We start from the raw sequence: 18281 nt of genomic DNA, 5'->3' as shown, positions 1-18281 counted from the left end.
ACTTGGCTTAGGATGGGAATGTGCAAATCTGGGATTGGAGAATCATTTGGAAGACATCTGTCAGTCTAGAAAAGTGTCAACAGACATGCAAATCTAATGAAAACCCAACCATATCAAATTTGATAAAAACCTTTTTATTTTTCATTATGTCGTCTGCACCTTGGCCTGTCAGTTTTAGAGGTTGGGGATCCACAGATATACGATTTAGTGAAGCTTGAAAAGACATACTCCGATTCACTGATGCCTACTTTTGTTTGTTTAAAGTCCACGCTCATGTTCGGATTCTTTTAGTGTGTAATTAAACTCTTCATTTTCATTATGTCATTTGCCAATGTGCAAATGTTTGTTTTTTGCATTTTATTCTCTGGTATGTAATCAAAACCAAGGTGCCTTGTAAAAAGAAAATTGGTGAGTGGAAATGTTGAAGCAACAGACAGGATGTGAAATTTGTGCTGAGATATATTGGACTGTGGCCCAAAGCATAACACCTAGATACTTACAAAGAAGCTGAGGGCAATAATTTTGAAGTTGCCTTCAATGAACCCTGATCTCTGCTCCTTAGATAATTTATATTCAGAGCTGGAGAAGTGTGTGTGTGTGTGTGTGTGTGGGGGGGGGGGGGGTGTGCGCGAGAGTAACTTGACCCTGTTACACCGGTTCTGTCTGAAGGAATGGTCTGAAATTCTTGCCAACTATTGAGAGAAGCTTATGGATGTAAACCCAAAATATCATATGGTTTTAAAAATCAATTTGAACAAATACCACCGTATTTGTACAATATACGTAAACTCCTGAATCTGAAGGATTAAAGATTTTTCGTTATTCCGGCATCTAGCAAATGGACATGGTTACTGTAATCCTAAATGAGCTTAAAGTAAAGATTTAATTTCAGAGAGGAAACATTAGTTCTCTTAATAATTCATAAAAACAGCAAAACATTTCTATATATACCACTTACACAAATATCGGAGTACATAAATATAGTTGGTTTTATGGACAGAGAATAATAAATAACATGATTCTAATTCATTTAAATGTAAGCACATTTATAGTGTCGCATTTCTGAATGCACATTGTGTTTATAGCTTGAAGGTTTAACCATCTTGACTTTAATATTGTTTTAGGAAAACTGTCCATTTTTTGATTGAAGAATAAAAGGCTGCATGGGTGTTTGATGGATTCATGCATTAAAGAGTGTTTTTTTTTTATCAATTTCTTACATAAGAGAGACAGTAAACCTTAATGATGAACTCCTACATGGTAACCATTTTTTTCTCTACATATATCATCATCCTTTGTCTCATTTCATTTTTTATCCTTCATTCCTCCTCCCCCTGTTTATCATCATCCCTCCTCTGCTGGAGTTAAGCATTTTCTGGCAGTGCCAATGCACAGGAGGGTAATGATGGATGGGGTTGAACAAAAGAAGGGGTGGAAAGATGGATGAAATGATGGAGAGACTTAGGAGTTGGTGGGATGGAGGCCGACAAGGCTGAAGGTCACAGCCATCTGCTCCTCCATTGACCTCCTAGGATGGTGCATTAGCATGGTGTTTGTGTAGTAGAGCATCAGTGTTTCTGCAGCATCCCTAAAGCTGTCAAACTGTGGGGGGAATTAATTTTATTATCACCAAACTCGCTGCCGGCATCCATTGTTTTGTTGCAGCCCTTTTGGTCTCATTATTATGGTGATTCTGTGGTTTTCTGCTGTGTTTTAATACAATTGCCTTAATGTTTTCCTTTGAACTTTTCCCACCTCTGAGCTCCAACATATATCTGTGTTAATTTGCAGTTTAAAGAGCGTGAAGTGGACATCAAAAGCAGAGGCGGCGCTCCCTGCTGCTGAATCGAGTAGTAGTTTCCCACTCGGAGCGCGCTCAGACCATCTAGGCCAGAGGTGGTTTTATCAGGTTTTGTTCGTTGGAATAAACACACAAGTTGAAATGATTTAGTGAGAAGTTTGAAGTGCAGAGTGACGGTACTTTTAGCTTTGGATCTCAGCTGATGTGTTGGGCACAGTTTTCTCTTGTTGCGCTGCTGCTTCGGTGTAAATAAATTCCCACATTCGATTGAGGACACAGAAGAGGATAATCAAATTTACCATGAAATGGGCCAGTTCAGGTCACTTTGGAAACAAGTGTCCTCTCCTGTACTCCAGTACTCTATCAGCCCTGGTTGTCCTGATTATTTAAGACAAACATGTTTATTTGTTCTGATATATTTACTCAGTTTACTTGATTTAACAATTCTGAGTTCAGCTGTGCAAAGTGGTGCATCAAGATGTCTGCGCTAGTATTGGTTCTCCTTTTATGAAAATCATGTGGCAGTCAAAATAAAAATGTGTTATGATGAGAAAACTCAGTTCCCTGAAAATCTTTTTTTATCGACGGCTATTATAGATGATTATGTCCTACTGTCCTCCTAGATTTTTAGGCCAATAAAAAAGGTACAACATGACAGAAATTATGTGTAGTGTCAGCCAGCCTTGTGTGAGTCTGCACAGCAGCTGGAGGTCAAATCATTAGATTTGATTGCATGTAATTGTCAAGATGCTGCAATCTCTAAAATATGTTTCTCTCACCACGCTGATGCATTTTATAACTATGAATGTTTGTGACTGTGTTCAGATCAGTTGATATGTGGTTTCTGAAAACAAGTAGCACCACATATATAAATTATTCAGTCTTGCATGTGAACATTATTTTGGAAATGTGAGTTTATATCATTTCATCAAAGCAAAAATAAATAATGGATATTGGAAGTGAAGGATCATAAGTAAATGTGATATAGAAAGGAAATGGTGGTGGAAGAAGATGCACATTGAAAGAAAAAGCAGACAGTAGAAAGAATAATGTAACAAACAGTGAATTAATGGAAGAAGTAAAATATGCAGAATTTTAGAGGTGGGTGAAAAAACCTCAAACATAAAGTACATTTAGCATTAGAATAAACTCCAGCACTGAAAAAAACAAGATATTTGTGTCACAAAGTATCACAGTATGAAACAGTAATGCGCTGTTTTAAATGGAGAACCCAGCTACTCTGGTAACAACACATTTGTAGACTAAGTGGAGCTTAAAAGGAAGTAGCAATGTTTGTTTTAAATTTAAAGCCTCACTGAAGTTAAAGGAACATGACAAATGTTTGAGAATGTCATCCTTTGTATGAATTTATGTGCATTTGGTCTATCTATGTATGTTTAGACATATTTTACTCATCCATGTTGGCACAGTAAAACAGAAGGAATACAGAGTTTGCCTGCTCATCACATTAGTTGTTTTAATCTTAAATTGTGGAAAAAATGGGTCATATTCTTAGTTGTGCCTGTGCAAAGTTTTCCTTCTTTTTGTTATCTCCCATTTACTGCTTCCTCTTTCATTTTCTTATTCTTCACTGTCCCACTTAGTGAATGGGGTCTTTGAACACTTGCTGCATGGTGACAGCATTGATGTTTCTCTTGCCTGTGGCTGCCTTGTTGATGCTGCTGAGAGAAGTAGGGCGAAGACGATGAGGCGGAACAAAAAAGTAAATGGTTTTATTTGTTGCAGAGAGTGTAGGGAAATAACGTCGCAAATCGAATGGGCTTGAAACGCAATCAACACAAAGTGGGAACAAAGTTTCATTGGGTTACAACACAAAGGGTCAAAAACAAGTTGAAAAAATATATTTTTTCATAGATAATTTGTTTATTTGGAGCATGTTTACTGATTGCATTACATCTGCTGTTTTATTTTTTTTTTCCTACAGCAAAAGCAGCAGAGTGTTTCATGTCTGTGCTGACAGAATGAGGGAGGCAGAGGGTGGGATGGGTGTCAACACATGAAAGATGGGTTTATTGGGCAACGTGACAGCAGAGGAGGAGGAAGGGGAAAAGAAGACCGTTTCTTTTAGCTCCATTATTGATGAAGAAAGGACTTCAGTTCTCAGATTTTTCTAACATTGCTTTGACACCATTCATATAAACTTTGACAGGAAGGTGATTGAGAATAAACAAACATTACAGCTACAGAACTCAAAAGAAAATTAGTGTGCTAATTATGTTATTTGAAGCCAACTAAAAACTTCAAAGCTTTAATGTTTCACAAATCAATGGAATTGAGGTGAACAAAATACAACAAAAAGTAGTATTGATTAAATTTAAGAGCTCTCAGTTCAATCTAATTAACTGAAACTATTCATTCTTGTTGCAAGTCATTCAGGTTTAATTCAGTGTAAGGCAAGTTTTGACAGTCATTTTCAGAAAATCATTAAATTCCAGTAATTCAAATTTTAACAAAGGAAAGCAGCAGATCAAATTGACTAGTGATGTGAATCTTGGTGTTCCACATGGTTCTGTTCTTGCTCCTGTTTTATTTAAGCTGCCAGAACACAAGAGGCTAATAATTATGGGCTTCAGTGGAGACATGGATGTTGAATAACAGAATATGTGGAACTCTTTTGGCTGCTGACTTGTTGAATTCTTTGTTATTCACCCCATTCTGAGACTTTGTGGGTGAATAAAAATGGTTAGAATGGGGAAAAGAAAGTAGAAATTGGAGAAAAAGTAAATCAGAATTTGGAAAGTAATAAAACAGATTTTACAGGAACCTACATATTTCGTCTGCAAATAAAAGCTAAAAATTTAATCTACTCCTTACCTTCTCATCTTTTTTTTTTTGGACTTGAACATGAAAGTCTTTATTATGCAGGTAGTGACTCATCTTTTCAGACAGGCTCTGTTGGTTGGGTATTTTGGCTTATTATATTAGCTATCCATCTTGGTTTTTTTATACCCAGTTGTCTCTCCTGAGGTTCTTATTGCTTGCAGTAGATGCAATACAGTCAAATATGTGAAGCAAAGTTTTCATATTAAAGGAAACAGTGGTACTGAAACAAGTGACTATTACTTTTTATGCAGAGCTTTATTATCTCAGACATCTTTATGTCAGCATCTGCCCCTAATCCTCTTTAAATCCATCTGCAGTCAGGCGTTACTAACCACAATGCAGCAGTGGATATACACTTAAACTTGGGAATGAGAACAGTGGCCCAGTCTCATGGAGTTGTGTAACTTGTGGTTCTGGGTGGAAAACAAAGCTTGCTCCATGACTGCAACAAGGCGGGAGTTGTTTGGCTCTTGCTGCGCTGGCGTGACGATGTCTGTAGATAATGAAATTACAGTGAGCATGTGGTGATGTCAACCTGTCTGCAGAGTTCAGCTGGCTGCGCTGATGGGAGGCTCGGACTGTCTGGACGTAAACTATTGGCAAAGGAAATATTCTTGGAAATCAGTTTTCATGTGACCACATCAGAGTCAAGTAAACAGAACAATAAAAAAATAAAGTATGGGCTTGGAATAATTTGATCTGGAGATATTTCTATAAGATTGCTGCAAGATTGTAGAGGTCTGTTACTGTTTTCTGCTTTTCACACCAAAGCAGCTAAATAACTGTATGACCTGCTGGTCTAATTTTGTTTACAAGTCTTCAGATACAGCAGAGTCCACATTCAGGGTCAGTGGAGTCATTATCTGACTCAATATTCACCAAGGTTTTCACACCTGCATGCTTTGCTCACAAATCCACCACAGATAATAATTTTTGCTTTTAATTAAATAAAAATGTCCTTGCAGAGTAAACTCAACTCAAACTTTTTTTTTCTAAGTCAGATAAACTGGCAGCTCATCAGTGATGATTCAGCACATTAATATCATTTCTTCATATCTGCAGATACAGCATGTTCAGCTTGTGCTTTTTTTCTTGAATAAAGTCTTAATTCAGACTTCTTATGGCGAGTTAAAGGCAAGGTTGTCATCATTATTCAACATGTTAACCAGAAATAAATATCTTTACTGTACATTACATATTTTAGAAGTTTGGAATGTTTGTGGTTTTTTGTTCAAAAAAGTTGCAGCATAGTGTTGATTTATTATCACAACTGCTTTTGTTGTTTCCTTTAAACTTCTAACATAAAACACAGTTTAGTGCTAATTTGTGTGCCTGCATTTAAAAACACTCTTTTCTATAATGTAATTTATGAACATTATACTTTTTATCTACGCACTTTCACCAGAGACATGAATTGATTCTTACACATCCACGTGAAACCTTCTCCACCCGTGTGATGTAACTGACGAGGCTCCAGTCTGGGAGTGTGTCAGACATCTTGTTTGTGTCGTATTTGTTGCTGGAGCTGAGAAACATGGCATTAAAGCTTCACATGAAACACAAAGGCAAACTCAGTGGTGTATTATGCAACAAAACATTTGAGCAATGCAACAAATAGCTTTGTGATTGAGCAATTTTTGTTTGTTGTATTTAATATCACGTGCTTCTTTCTGCACATTTAATGTTTCTAGGCTCAATAATGTCTACAGAGTGCTTTAAAGTTTGTTTTGTAAAGATCTCTAAGTAAACAGTTAGACAGCAGTCCTTCGTGGTTGAGGAAGTTATTCACTGGGTGGTTAGTGTTGTGTGTAAAGTCACTGTGTGTTCATACAGATGGTGTAAAGCTGATATCGCCACAAGCTGCAAAGTCAGAGTCTCGATGCTATCTGCTAACCTTTTAACAATTAACATTAAGAACGGACTGTAACTGTGTTATAACCAGAGTCAAACTGAATTGTTTGCAGTTGAATTTGAATCTGTCTGTAGGATTGATTGGACTAATCTGGTTTTATATTTCTGGATTTGAATTGGAACTGCTTGTCATCTTAAGTATCTTGAGATGACATTTGTTGGGTATTTGTAAACAAATTAAATCAAACTGAATTTTGTAGCGATGACATAAAATAAAACTTTGTTGCTGAATGACTCTGGACTCTGTAGCTGTTTTTCGACATATTAACCAGAAAGGAGACCTGTTTTAAAGGAGACCTATTATGCAAAATTCAAATTTTTGTACTTTCATTTGGGTCTCTAAGTCACTTATTTTTGGCAATAAGTTAATGTTTTGGTGTCAAAAACCTCCTGAATGAAATGTCACAAATCAGCAAGAACTGGCTCTCATCTAGCTACTCCAGGAAAGTCCAACCATTACCTAGCAACCCCAGTGGAACCTAACTTGTCACCTACCAAACCAAGCTGAGTTTCAGTGTGTTTAGTCAGCTGGTTTTCTCTCTCTTCAGTCTTGTTTGGAAAGACGTGTTTTGTTGTTTCTTACCATTCCAAAACCAGTTGCTGTGTTCTTCTGGGTTGTGCAGGAGGCTCCACTTCTGCTTTCCAAAGATGTAAGGTTGTTAATTGCGCATCTATTTGCTGCCATTTTTACGTGTGTTTGTAAATATTGTTGGGAGGCGTGGCCAGCAGCAGCTTATCTGGATTTAAAGTGACAAGAGGCCCTAAAAAAACCTCATTTTGAAAGGAGGCAAAACTGAGCAGACTATAATCTGAAGTTCATTTTGTGCAAAAAATGTAGTGACCATATTTTGTATAGCTCATAAGCCTATCCTAACCTGTTCAAGGATGCATAATACATTACTTTTAAAAGTTTACTATCTAAAATGTGTTGACGCTATAAACTGCACAGTTTGCTTTAGGTCAAAAAAAGGTCTGATTTAAAAAGGCAGAAATATATCAGATTTCTTCTCATTTGTCCAAAAGGCCCAGCTGGAGGCCCAGAAAGCCACGCAGGACTTCAACCGAGCCACCGAGGTTCTGCGAGCAGCGAAGGAAACCATCTCCCTGGCTGAGCAGAGGCTCCTGGAGGAAGACAACCGGCAGTTCGACTCCGCTTGGCAGGAGATGCTGAACCACGCCACACAGCGGGTGAGCAGAGGCTTTTATTGTCTTGGTTTTAGATTTTGGTTGAGCATTGAACAAGTCTTCCATGAATTCATCCATTTGGGGACACTTAATGGACAAACTCATGGGTCTAACTTGTAAAGAATTAAATTTTTTAACTAAAACACACAGCATAATCCACAGTGTAATAATTTGTTTAACAAATACGAAGCAGAGATGAATAGCCAATGGTTCTTCCAGGTGATGGAGGCAGAGCACACCAAGACGAGAAGTGAGCTGTTGCACAAGGAGACGGCGGCGAAATACACGGCAGCCATCAGCCGCATGAAACAGCTGGAGAAGAAACTGAAACGAACCATCAGCAAGTCCAAGTAAGAGCATCGATCTGCGGCTTTGGGACATTAAATTAGATCAGTCATAATCCTGTTGCAGCAACTTTTAACAAGACCTGAGCTTCAAGCCTTTTAAATTTAAAAGGGACCCAGATGTTCTTTCTTTTCTATATTTTTTTATTTTGCAAGTCATGCAGAATTAAATCACTGAATTATTAAACCTAGAATTCTGTAACAAAGTACACACAAATACCTTAATATTGTCAGAAATGTAGTCATAAAAAAATTGGGTAAGACTTTATTTGAAGGGGGTTGAATAAGACTGACATGACACTGTCATAAACATGACATAACACCTGTCATGAACATGAATAAGCCTTCATGAATATTTATGACTGTTGTCATAAAGCGTCATTCGGTAAATTATGACACTTTTAATACAAAGTTGACATTATTCAAAATGTCTTTGTTATGACAACTTGACATTAACCAAGAAATCATTACTGATATAAATTTGTTATAAAATATTACTTATTGCACTTTAAAAATTAGGTAACTTTATGTTATTAAAGGTAAAGTTTAAACAGTAATGATTTATTGGTTAATGTCAAGTTGTCATAACAAAGACATTTTGAATAATGTCAACTTTGTTTTAAAAGTGTCATAATTTACCGAATGACGCTTTATGACAACAGTCATAAATATTCATGAAGGCTTATTCATGTTCATGACATGTGTTTATGACAGTGTCATGACAATCTTATTCACCCCCCTTCAAATAAAGTGTTACCAAAAATTGTTGTCTGATTTCATCCATCCATTGTTTATACCTGCTCAGTTTTATTCATTAGAAGTGAAAGCAGCAGCAAAACTGTAATCATTGCCATTCTTGTTATGATAAATAGTCTTTTTTAGTTTTATGTTGTACCAACCTCTTGGGTTTTTACAAGAGAAAAAGTCCAAAAAGGATGTTTTGATCTATATTAATTGGATTGAGCATGTATTTTGCTTTATGTTAGAAATCTAGTAAATTTATATTCAACGCTTTTATTATGAAGGCTTGCTGGAACTTCTGTCGTAATCTGCTGTACTGATGTTTTCGAGAAAGTATAACTTGCCAAATAGTTTCAGAAATAAATGCATGTTGTTTCTAGAAATGCTGCTGAGTAGAAAGAGATACGTGGTTACAGTTCTAGAAGTCCAAGAATTTAGACACAATAAAACAGACAAACCAGAACATTCTGAAGATAAAATTTCACATTAACCCACCAGGCAGTTAGTAGCGGCTGGCAGCGATAAAAACAGATAAACACAAACCTAAAATACAACAGTACATACTTGTTACCCTTTGATGTCGATTTATCTCCATTTAACTGAACATCTGACAGATTGTGTTTAAAAGTTTCAGTAGTGTGGTCATTTCTTATAAATTCAAACATTGTCATAAATTCATGAATTTCTGATGCTAAAATTGCCACTGGTCATGGTAACATGTTGATAAACTACATCAAGGACTTGTTAGAATGGATTTGACATATACATGCATATTTTGTGCGAGTTCTGGTTTTTCACGGTGGTATTTTCAGCTGCATCTCGCCTGGATGTGCTCTGACAGCTTGTCCTTTGCTGGTCCAGCATGTGGACACAGCATGGCGGCGAGCTGCAGGGCCTCCAAGCAGACTGTCACTGCATGGCTGACTGCTTGATGTTGATTTCAGCCAAATGTTCTGCTGAAAACCCGAGAACTGTATTTCAGCATAGCTGCATCAGTTTTAGGGCTGAAACGATTCCTCGAATGATTCGAGTACCTCGATTACTAAAATTCCTCGAGGAAAATTTACCTGCCTCGAAGCTTCGTTAATTTATGTTTTATTATTTAGCGCACCGTGTTCCGGCCGGGACTTCATTTGCGTTGCGCGGAGCTCTCACTTCCGCCTCTGAGTTGTTGACAAAAGCTAAGTCTCAGCGGCATAAAGTCCAATCTTCAAGATTGGCCCGTGGGGATTTTATTGATTGATGATAATGCCCGACTTTTTATCGTTTTTGGGGAACCAATAAGCATCCTTAAAATGACTGGGGAATGCCTGGAGTACGGCAGCATTTCTCCTCCGGGGCTGCTGGTTGAAAGCGAACGGCGGGAAGAGCGCTGAGGTGAGCGGATAGCCTGAACAGGGCGGGCGGCTGAGTAGCTGATGCTTACCGTGTAAATGTAGCTTTACCGACGAACCGCACAATAAATTTCATATCCCGGTCTGAAGAAACGGGTGGCGGAGCGCATCGTACATGGCTGGTAGATGAGTTTCTGAGTGTGACCAGTGAAGGTGTCGTAAATATCCCGTATTGCTTCCCCCCGTGTTCGTCCCCCGGTCTAACGGTTCGTCAGTCCGCTGGTCTATTTCCTCCCCTCCACCCCATGTTCGTTCATTCGCCCTCTCCTCCCACTCCAGGCGGCATTTCCCATATTTTCAAACCCAAAGCGTGACAGGTTAGGTGGCAAGGTGAGTTTAATTAATCTATTAAACTCACTGAAGATGAATACATAAACTAAAAGCTGGATTGTAGACATTTTTATAAGCATATTTGTGAGCCTGCCTCTTTGTTATTAAATTCAATATAATTTCAGATTTTTCTATAACCTTTCTTCTGGTTAACTTAGAAAGTGAGCTATTATTGTTACAGGTTAGTTTTCTAAACTACAAAAAAGCAACTGTTAGGGATGCTCAAATATGAAAAATTGGACTGATATTGATATCTGATGGTAACACCGGTATTATGCCAGATTTACCAATATTTCATTTTATAATTTTTTTTTATCCGATTACTCGATTAATCGTAAGAATAATCGATAGATTACTCGATTACTAAAATATTCGTTTACAACAGCCCTAATCAGTTTATAATGTTCTCTCTTCTGTCCATCTGTCCCTATAAAACAGCTTAATGACAGGTAGTGTGACAAAACCGAACCAGGTGCGAGATGTTTCAGTTTTCTATTTTTGCGTCGAGGTGATATTGTGCTTCTCTTTTCAGAGGAAAGTGGTTCATCTAAAAATGGTAAAACCTTGTTTTACTCAACCCCACAGAAAGCAGTCAGGTGATTTTAAACAGGTGTCTAAAAAGGGGAAGTCTGGCTAAATGTGGCGCAGTCACAAGTTGCAGCGGAACTGCAGAATCACATGATAGAAAATGTGAAAGCATAAAAAATCTCATTAGTGTGTGACATTTTTCAGAAAAGTTCGAGGAACCAGTTCCATCAGAACAAATTTTATTGTTCACTGAAAACCAGAACACATTTATACAGATTTTGTTTTAGTGAAGCGGTTTCATGTTGAACTCAAATTTTAGATTTCATTCTAAATTTAAATACACTAAAACGTAAAATTACCAGTCTAGTTCCAGCGCACAATGCCACAATTTGCCTGCTAAAACTTAGCTTTTCATTCTGCAGCTACAACACTATAGGCTGTAAGGCCTGAAACTCTTTCAGCATCTTCAAAACTGATCCTGATTCAACCTGAAATGTTGCGTAAGATCCTCTGTCATGTTGTCCTCTATCTTCATCTCACAGCTTAGAGTGAGGAGGAGGGTGTATGAGCTGAGGCAGGCAGGGCATGTCTGGACAAGCAGAGGAAATGTAAAGATCTCTATTTGACAATGGTCAGAGGAGAAAATATGTTTGTTTGTTTGAAAATGAGAGTTTTGAGAGAGTTTAGCAGCAGTGCATAAAAATCCAGACTTGAAGCAACCAAATCCAATACCTGATGAATATAAATTTTAGGACCTAATTGATGTAAGTTGCCAAAAACTCACTAGTATCCCACTTTACAGTTAGCGTTTAATGCATCAAAGCACAGTGCAGTAATTCATAAAGCATGCTGTTGGATTCTTGGTTTCAAAAACTCTGAAGCATATGATGCTAAATGTAGAAAATATGATGCTAATATGATATGATATATGATGCTAATACCATTTTTGGTATACAATTCTTGCTGAACATTCACCAATGTATTCCAAAATTTAGAATTAATATTTAAATAAAGAAAATATAAATATTCTTTGAAAAGAACAAAAAATGCTTTATTGCTGAGCCGTTGCTAAATAAGGTAGACAATGTGGAAACTCAACAAATTCTCTTTAAGATAAAAATGTTTTAGATTTTTTCATATTTAGCTCATTTTACTCATATTTTCTGAGAGGTAAAGCATCATTTGGATGTTTTCTTCTTGGATTCAGTCTATCTCCATCAGAAGCTGCTGCCTTGCTGTGCGTTGCCTTGGCAGGGTGTTAATTTGTTTTGCATTGCCTGCTCATTCAACATCACAATGCCTTTATCTCCTTCTCCTCCAGCAGGTTGCCATGGTGATGATGTGGGTTCTGCTCTGTACTGTGTTTTTTCACCCCCTTCTAATCTCCTCTCCTCTGACCTCTCTTCCACAGGCCGTACTTTGAGATGAAGGCGAAGTACTACCTTCAGCTGGAGGTACGTCATGACTGTTAAACTCTTACTGATTCAACTTTGGATGATGATTTTACTGGATTCAATTATTTTTCCTGAAATGTTGACTAGTTTAAATGTGTCCAACATTGAACTTCCAGAAAGCACTTCTGTAATATTTAATTTCCTTCAAACACAAAATATTCTCCTCAGACATCTTAATCAAAACTCCTTAATTCTGCTCTCAGCACAGTTCATGCTAAACCAAAATGTACCTTTACATCTTGTAGCATCACTTTTCAGTTTGCTCCTCTTTTCTCCTCCAGAACCTGAAGAAAACCGTGGATGAGCGACAAGCCAAACTGTCTCAGGCCAAAGGAGAGTACAGGACAGCTCTGAAGAACCTGGAGATGATCTCTGATGAAATCCACGAGCGCCGCCGGAGCTCCACCATTGGGCCGCGCAGACCGGGAGTCGGCGCCGAGGGGGACAGCAGTTCTGGGGACGACGTCTCCAGCTTCAAGATGGAGTCGGATGGAATATCCAGTGAGTTCAGAGTCGGGTTTCTCTGGTTCGTTCAGCTTCAGAGAAATGTTTGATGAACTTTTAAAAGTACTAAGGTTTCCCTATCCTGTGAGTACTTGCTGTTTTATGTCAAACCTAACCGTGTTCAGTTGAACAATTACAAAAAAAAGTGCACACTACAAAAATTTGATTTGTAGAGATGTTTTACTGTGAGATTAAAAGCCTAAATCTGTTTCATGAGTGAACAGGAGGGATGTTCTTATCAGAGCCAGCAGTTCTGCCTTTTTAAAGACCTTGTTGTCATTCCTTTAACAACTGATAACTGTCGAAAGCAAAAGCAGGAGAGATTAACAAAGAAAAGCAGCTTAAAGAACACACAGAACACATTTTCTGACCCAAAACATTAGAACAACATGGAGAAACAAAGCTAAACATTTTCTAACAAACCAGGCATTTATTACTACAATGGCAGTTTAGAATTAAAAGTAAAATCTCCTCCATAATAATACAATTCAAATAAAACAGGCTTCCTCAGTTGATACCAGAACAATAAACAGTTGCATGTTGAGTCGTATTGTAATACAATATATTCCCCAGGGACTCCACTGAAATCTCTGTTGATGCTAAAGTTGGTAGAAGTTCATTTATGTCTCTAGAGAAATTACAGAACATGAGAAAAGCCAGTGACACAGTAGTAATTTATACGTCTACCAAGTGATTAACAGTTGATGGTAAACACTGCAAAATGAATTCTGGTATTAAAGTTTCACCACTTTAATTAACTTTAATTGTCAGAAACCCATTTTACCATAGAAAAATAACTTTTTTTTTTAAAGAATTCATGTTTTTCTATTTTTCTTCATCATTTTCTTTAGAATATTTCAGCTGAAGTTCATCCAAGCAGCCTCTGAGCTTTATTTGAGAAGTTTTTATTATCTGAAGCAAAAACTGAGGAGCAGAGTGACTTCAGCAGAGGAGATGCCCGCAAAACTCTCCCTCCTCTTCCAGATCACATGGTTTGGAAACTAGCCCACAGAATCTGAATATCCGTCTCGCATGCCCATCAGTGTGGCCTGTAGATTAACTTTGAGTGTGTTACTATGGTAACAGCAGCCTAGTTTAAGGAGACTCTGAGCAGAGGCGCGTGAGGCTTAAAATAAGCCGGGACACTGACTGAGCATTCATGTGCTTTTTATTTATGTGCTGAAAATGAGATGCGCCCCCTCAGAAAGAGACGCGACAGCTCTCATGTCTATTTATATCACCACTCTTTCTTTATTTTGAATTTTTTTTCTATCTCTTTTTGCTCCATCACCCTTTTGACCTCTTCCTCGCTGTGTATTAAAACCAGCCGTGTCTTTTCTCCAGTGGCCTCAGAGTGCTTCGATGACGAGCCGTGCGGCGGGAGCAGCTTGATGTCTGAGGAGGACTCAGAGACCCGCTCCACCAGCAGCCTCGGGTCGACCCCCAGCAGCCCCCAGGAGCTCCTGTCACCCTGCCCCTTCGCCGGCTCCTCCTCCTCCTCCTCCGGAACGTCTTCATCCGACTGTCCGTCTCCCACTCCATCCTCATCTTCGTCCACGTCGTCCCCAGCTCTTGTTTCCCGGCCCTGCAGCCTCGACCTCCCCAGCACCGTCTCGCTGTCGGACTTCGGCCTCATCTCGCCCGTGCTGGGACCTCGCAGCGAGTGCAGCGGCGCTTCGTCACCCGAATGTGACCTGGAAAGAGGTGATGGTGGGGAAGATGCACCTGGATTTACCAGAGAATTTAGAGGGGAAAAAAATAAAAAAAGTGTTTTGAGTGAGTGACTTCAGAAGAGATCACTCACAATTTCAGCCCTGAAACTGTCAGGGCTGAAACGATTAATCATGATGAATCACGATGAATCGATTATTGAAATGATCATTTACTAATTTGGTAATCAAATGGTCATCAATAAGAGCATACAGGCTTTAAAACAGGCCGCTTGTGAAATCACAGTAATTAAATAAAAATTTGACAAAAAATTTTAGCATTCTGCATTTTGGATGAAAAACCTCCTTTGTCTGTATGTTTTTCACAGAACTTAGAAGTGTTATAGTTTTAGCCTCACATGGTTCAAATTCTGTACATTTCCTCCACTAAGCACCTTTTATTGTCCAGTTATTAATTGGTTAATTGAAAAAATAGTTAACAGATCCGCCCTACATTGTAATGATGTTGAATGTAGCAGAAAGGCTTATGATCAAGCCTTTAAATAAATCTATTTATTATTATTTTAAATATTTTAATATAGTATAAAATAAGTTTAAGTGGTTAAATGAAAATTGCAAATTGCCATTTGTCATCTGATTAATCATCAAAAAAATTGATAGAATAACCAATTATTAAAATAACCGTTAGCTGCAGCCCTACTTGTATTACAAGTCAAATTCTGTTTTAAAGAAACACAACTGATTGCTTCTGCTGCAGAGATTGTAACATAAAAGTAGGCTTCAAGGAAGGGTGTGCATATTTTTAAAAAGAAAATTTCCACTTCAGGGATTATTTGCAATGCAAAATCATGCATTTTTGGATCCTGGATAAATCCTTGGATAAAAGTTTTTTATAGAATAATGGTCATCAAAAATTGTAGAGACTTAACAAGGCTCTGTGTGCACACTGTACACACAGAGAGGAAAATAAACAAAAGCAGAGCAAAAATAAATAAAGTGAGATTGATGGAATTTCCGTATCTATTTCAGTTCAGGTCCTCCATCTCCTGTTACCTGCTTGGCTCACACCTGCTCCCCTAAAGCGTAACATTTGTCAAAGTGACAGTTGGCCCCAGTGGCTCGTGTGCAGAGAAGAAACCCATCTGCAGATCCGTATCCAGAAAGAAAATTGTTTACATCCCTTCAGTTCAGCTGAATTAAGAGATTTGAGCTCTGGTTCCATCTGTCAACTTCTCACAAAATCTAGAAACTATTTTCTTATTTCATTCTAGTTAGCGTTCTCATATGAACCGGGGTTCATACGAACATCTTAAAGTACGAAAATCCTGAGTAAGAATACCACAGTTTCTTATAGGATTTAAAATAAAATCAGAATTTTACATCAAAATATGTAAAATCTATTGATTTTATTTCAAATGGAAATGTCAGCCCCTTTTTGCTCTAGTCAAGTTAGTCAAGCTACCTGCTTAGCTAGCCTGCAGTCTGCTGCTTTACAGACATGTTGCTCATGTCGTGCTAACTGCAGTTTGAAAACTGTTACCTTAAAAGTGATGGATGGTGCCACTTTTGTTTTCACACAGTAATTTGGCCTTTTTTCCATCTAGAAATGTTTCCGAACAGCCAGATTTGTTTTTCTTGTAGCCACACAAAAAGTTGTGTGGAGCAACTGCAGAGAATTTTCAGAATTTAAAAAAAGATGTAACATCAAGTTTGTTGATATAAGTAAACTTTCAGGATGCCTGATGGCAGGACTGTAAATTTCTATAACTGAAACGCCTCTACTAAACTTTTCTTTTGTCCATCATTAAACCTGACCTTCTTCCTATCTGCAGGTGACCGAGCTGAAGGTGCAGAGGGAGATCTGGACAACGCTCCGACTGGGAACGTCATCGCAACTTCCAACACCAAGAGGAGCTTCAGCCTCGAGGCTCGCTTCAGTTTCCTCAACCTGCGACGGCCGCGAGTTGGCAACACCAAAAACAAGGAGAGCTGTCCCCAGAAGACTGAACCGGGACAAACGGTTGTTCTCGTCAAATGAGTCTGAGGAGCAAATGGGGAATATTTCAGAGGGACTGCGGTTCTGCAGAGACTTGAATTCTGAACCAAAAACTCCTGGAACTCTTATGGGTTGTTAATAAGCTACTTTCCACTTCTGTAGTCAAACTCCACTCTCCATGGTTAAACAGAAAACTTTGAATGTTATATTTGGTGTAATTTAAGCATCTTTTACAACCTTCACACACCTAGGAACTCCCACATCAGATGAAACAAACTCTGGTAAATGATAAAAAGAATAAAAGCTACATTTTTCTCCAGTAAAATAATTATATTATATGACAAAGCAACAAACCAGCTGCCTGCAAATAACCTTTGGCCTGGGTTTGAATTATATATTACAGTTAAATGGCTCATAGAATACTGTAAGAGACTGCGCTCAGCTTAGTTCAACATCTAAAGGAAGTTGGGACACAGTGGAGGACAACTAACTAGCCTTTAGCCTTATACTCTATAATACTGATAAGACAATGTTGTGATGTATGATATGTGTTTAATATTTAGGATTTAAGTGTTAAAAATTGTTTATGGGACACAAACTGCAGTTCGGGAAAGTTACAGCTCCAGCTTCTCATTTCTGTTTTACCCCACAGCGTGTTTTAGATTCCTCAGTGCACAACAAGAAACTGTTAAACATGTGGTGCAATTTAGCTTGAATAAAGAGAGAAGTTGACAAAAAAGTATTATTCTTCTAATCAATTTTATTTAAGGAACATCTCCCAAAGAGAGAAGAGGATTTTTTGCTTTTAAATAATTTTTTTTTTTTTTTAGGGGAAAATTTCTTCCTGGCAAATCTGATTTTTATTCTGATCCGTATGTTGAGAACAGAGGAGGGAGGTGAAGATGTCCCCAGAAGCCTACCCTGCTTCCTGGAAGTGTCCTGAAGTGAAAACAAAACCATTATCTTGCAATCGCCACACATTGCCTCAAGCTCAGAGTGGAGATTCTGGACTTAATCTGAAGTAATTGAACGAGAAGACAAAATGTTTCTAGGAAAATGGCTTTCTCTTAGTTCACACTAAGGCACAAACGGTTTAGTTTGCTGTTTACAATTGAAGTGAATTACTTTGAGTAACTCAATTAAAAAAAATGACTTTTATTTTAATGATGTATTACTTAGATCAATATCTTTCATCAATTTAGTTCTGCTAAAGCCTAAAGTTCAGCATCTTAGAAATGTAATGTCACAACCAGCCCTAACCACAGACAGGTGTCCTGGAGAAATTTGACACTTTTTCACAAGAAGCATCCAAGAAAATGATTAGAAAATTGAGTGGAAGGACAACAGAGTCCAACAGTGTGGCTCAGTTATGTGTGATGTGCAAATTTGAGCTTGCTCTTAAGTCGGCTTCATCTTCAGGATCTTTCTTGTGATTCTTTCCTCAGAACTTCTCTGGAGGGAGAACTTTCCAAGAAACCTTTTACTTTAAAGTCATTATGTTTAATTTAAACGTTAAAAGACGATTAGACTTCACTCGGCCAACACATGATGCTGCTTTAGAGAACCTCCAACGTAATCT

The 18281-nt window shown here is 38.0% G+C and overlaps 1 protein-coding gene across 1 annotated transcript in view; it reads left to right on the top strand.

Annotated features, from left to right (window-relative positions):
- Window positions 1–17441, top strand: part of sh3bp5b (SH3-domain binding protein 5b (BTK-associated)) — a 29106-nt gene extending 11665 nt beyond the window's left edge. The window contains exons 4-9 of the mRNA XM_015001175.2: window positions 7580–7744; window positions 7961–8091; window positions 12490–12532; window positions 12814–13033; window positions 14381–14740; window positions 16539–17441. Of these exons, the coding sequence (XP_014856661.1) occupies window positions 7580–7744; window positions 7961–8091; window positions 12490–12532; window positions 12814–13033; window positions 14381–14740; window positions 16539–16744 (1125 nt within the window). The 3' untranslated portion in view covers window positions 16745–17441. The remainder of the gene's footprint in view (window positions 1–7579; window positions 7745–7960; window positions 8092–12489; window positions 12533–12813; window positions 13034–14380; window positions 14741–16538) is intronic.
- Window positions 17442–18281: the final 840 nt, after the last annotated feature.

The sequence above is a fragment of the Poecilia mexicana genome, unplaced genomic scaffold (genome assembly GCF_051168715.1).
Source record: "Poecilia mexicana isolate PSO_F unplaced genomic scaffold, ASM5116871v1 scaffold_16, whole genome shotgun sequence".
In the NCBI taxonomy this organism is placed as follows: Eukaryota; Metazoa; Chordata; class Actinopteri; order Cyprinodontiformes; family Poeciliidae; genus Poecilia; species Poecilia mexicana.
Note: the sequence above shows the minus strand (reverse complement) of the source record. Positions and strands in the feature narration are given on the sequence as shown.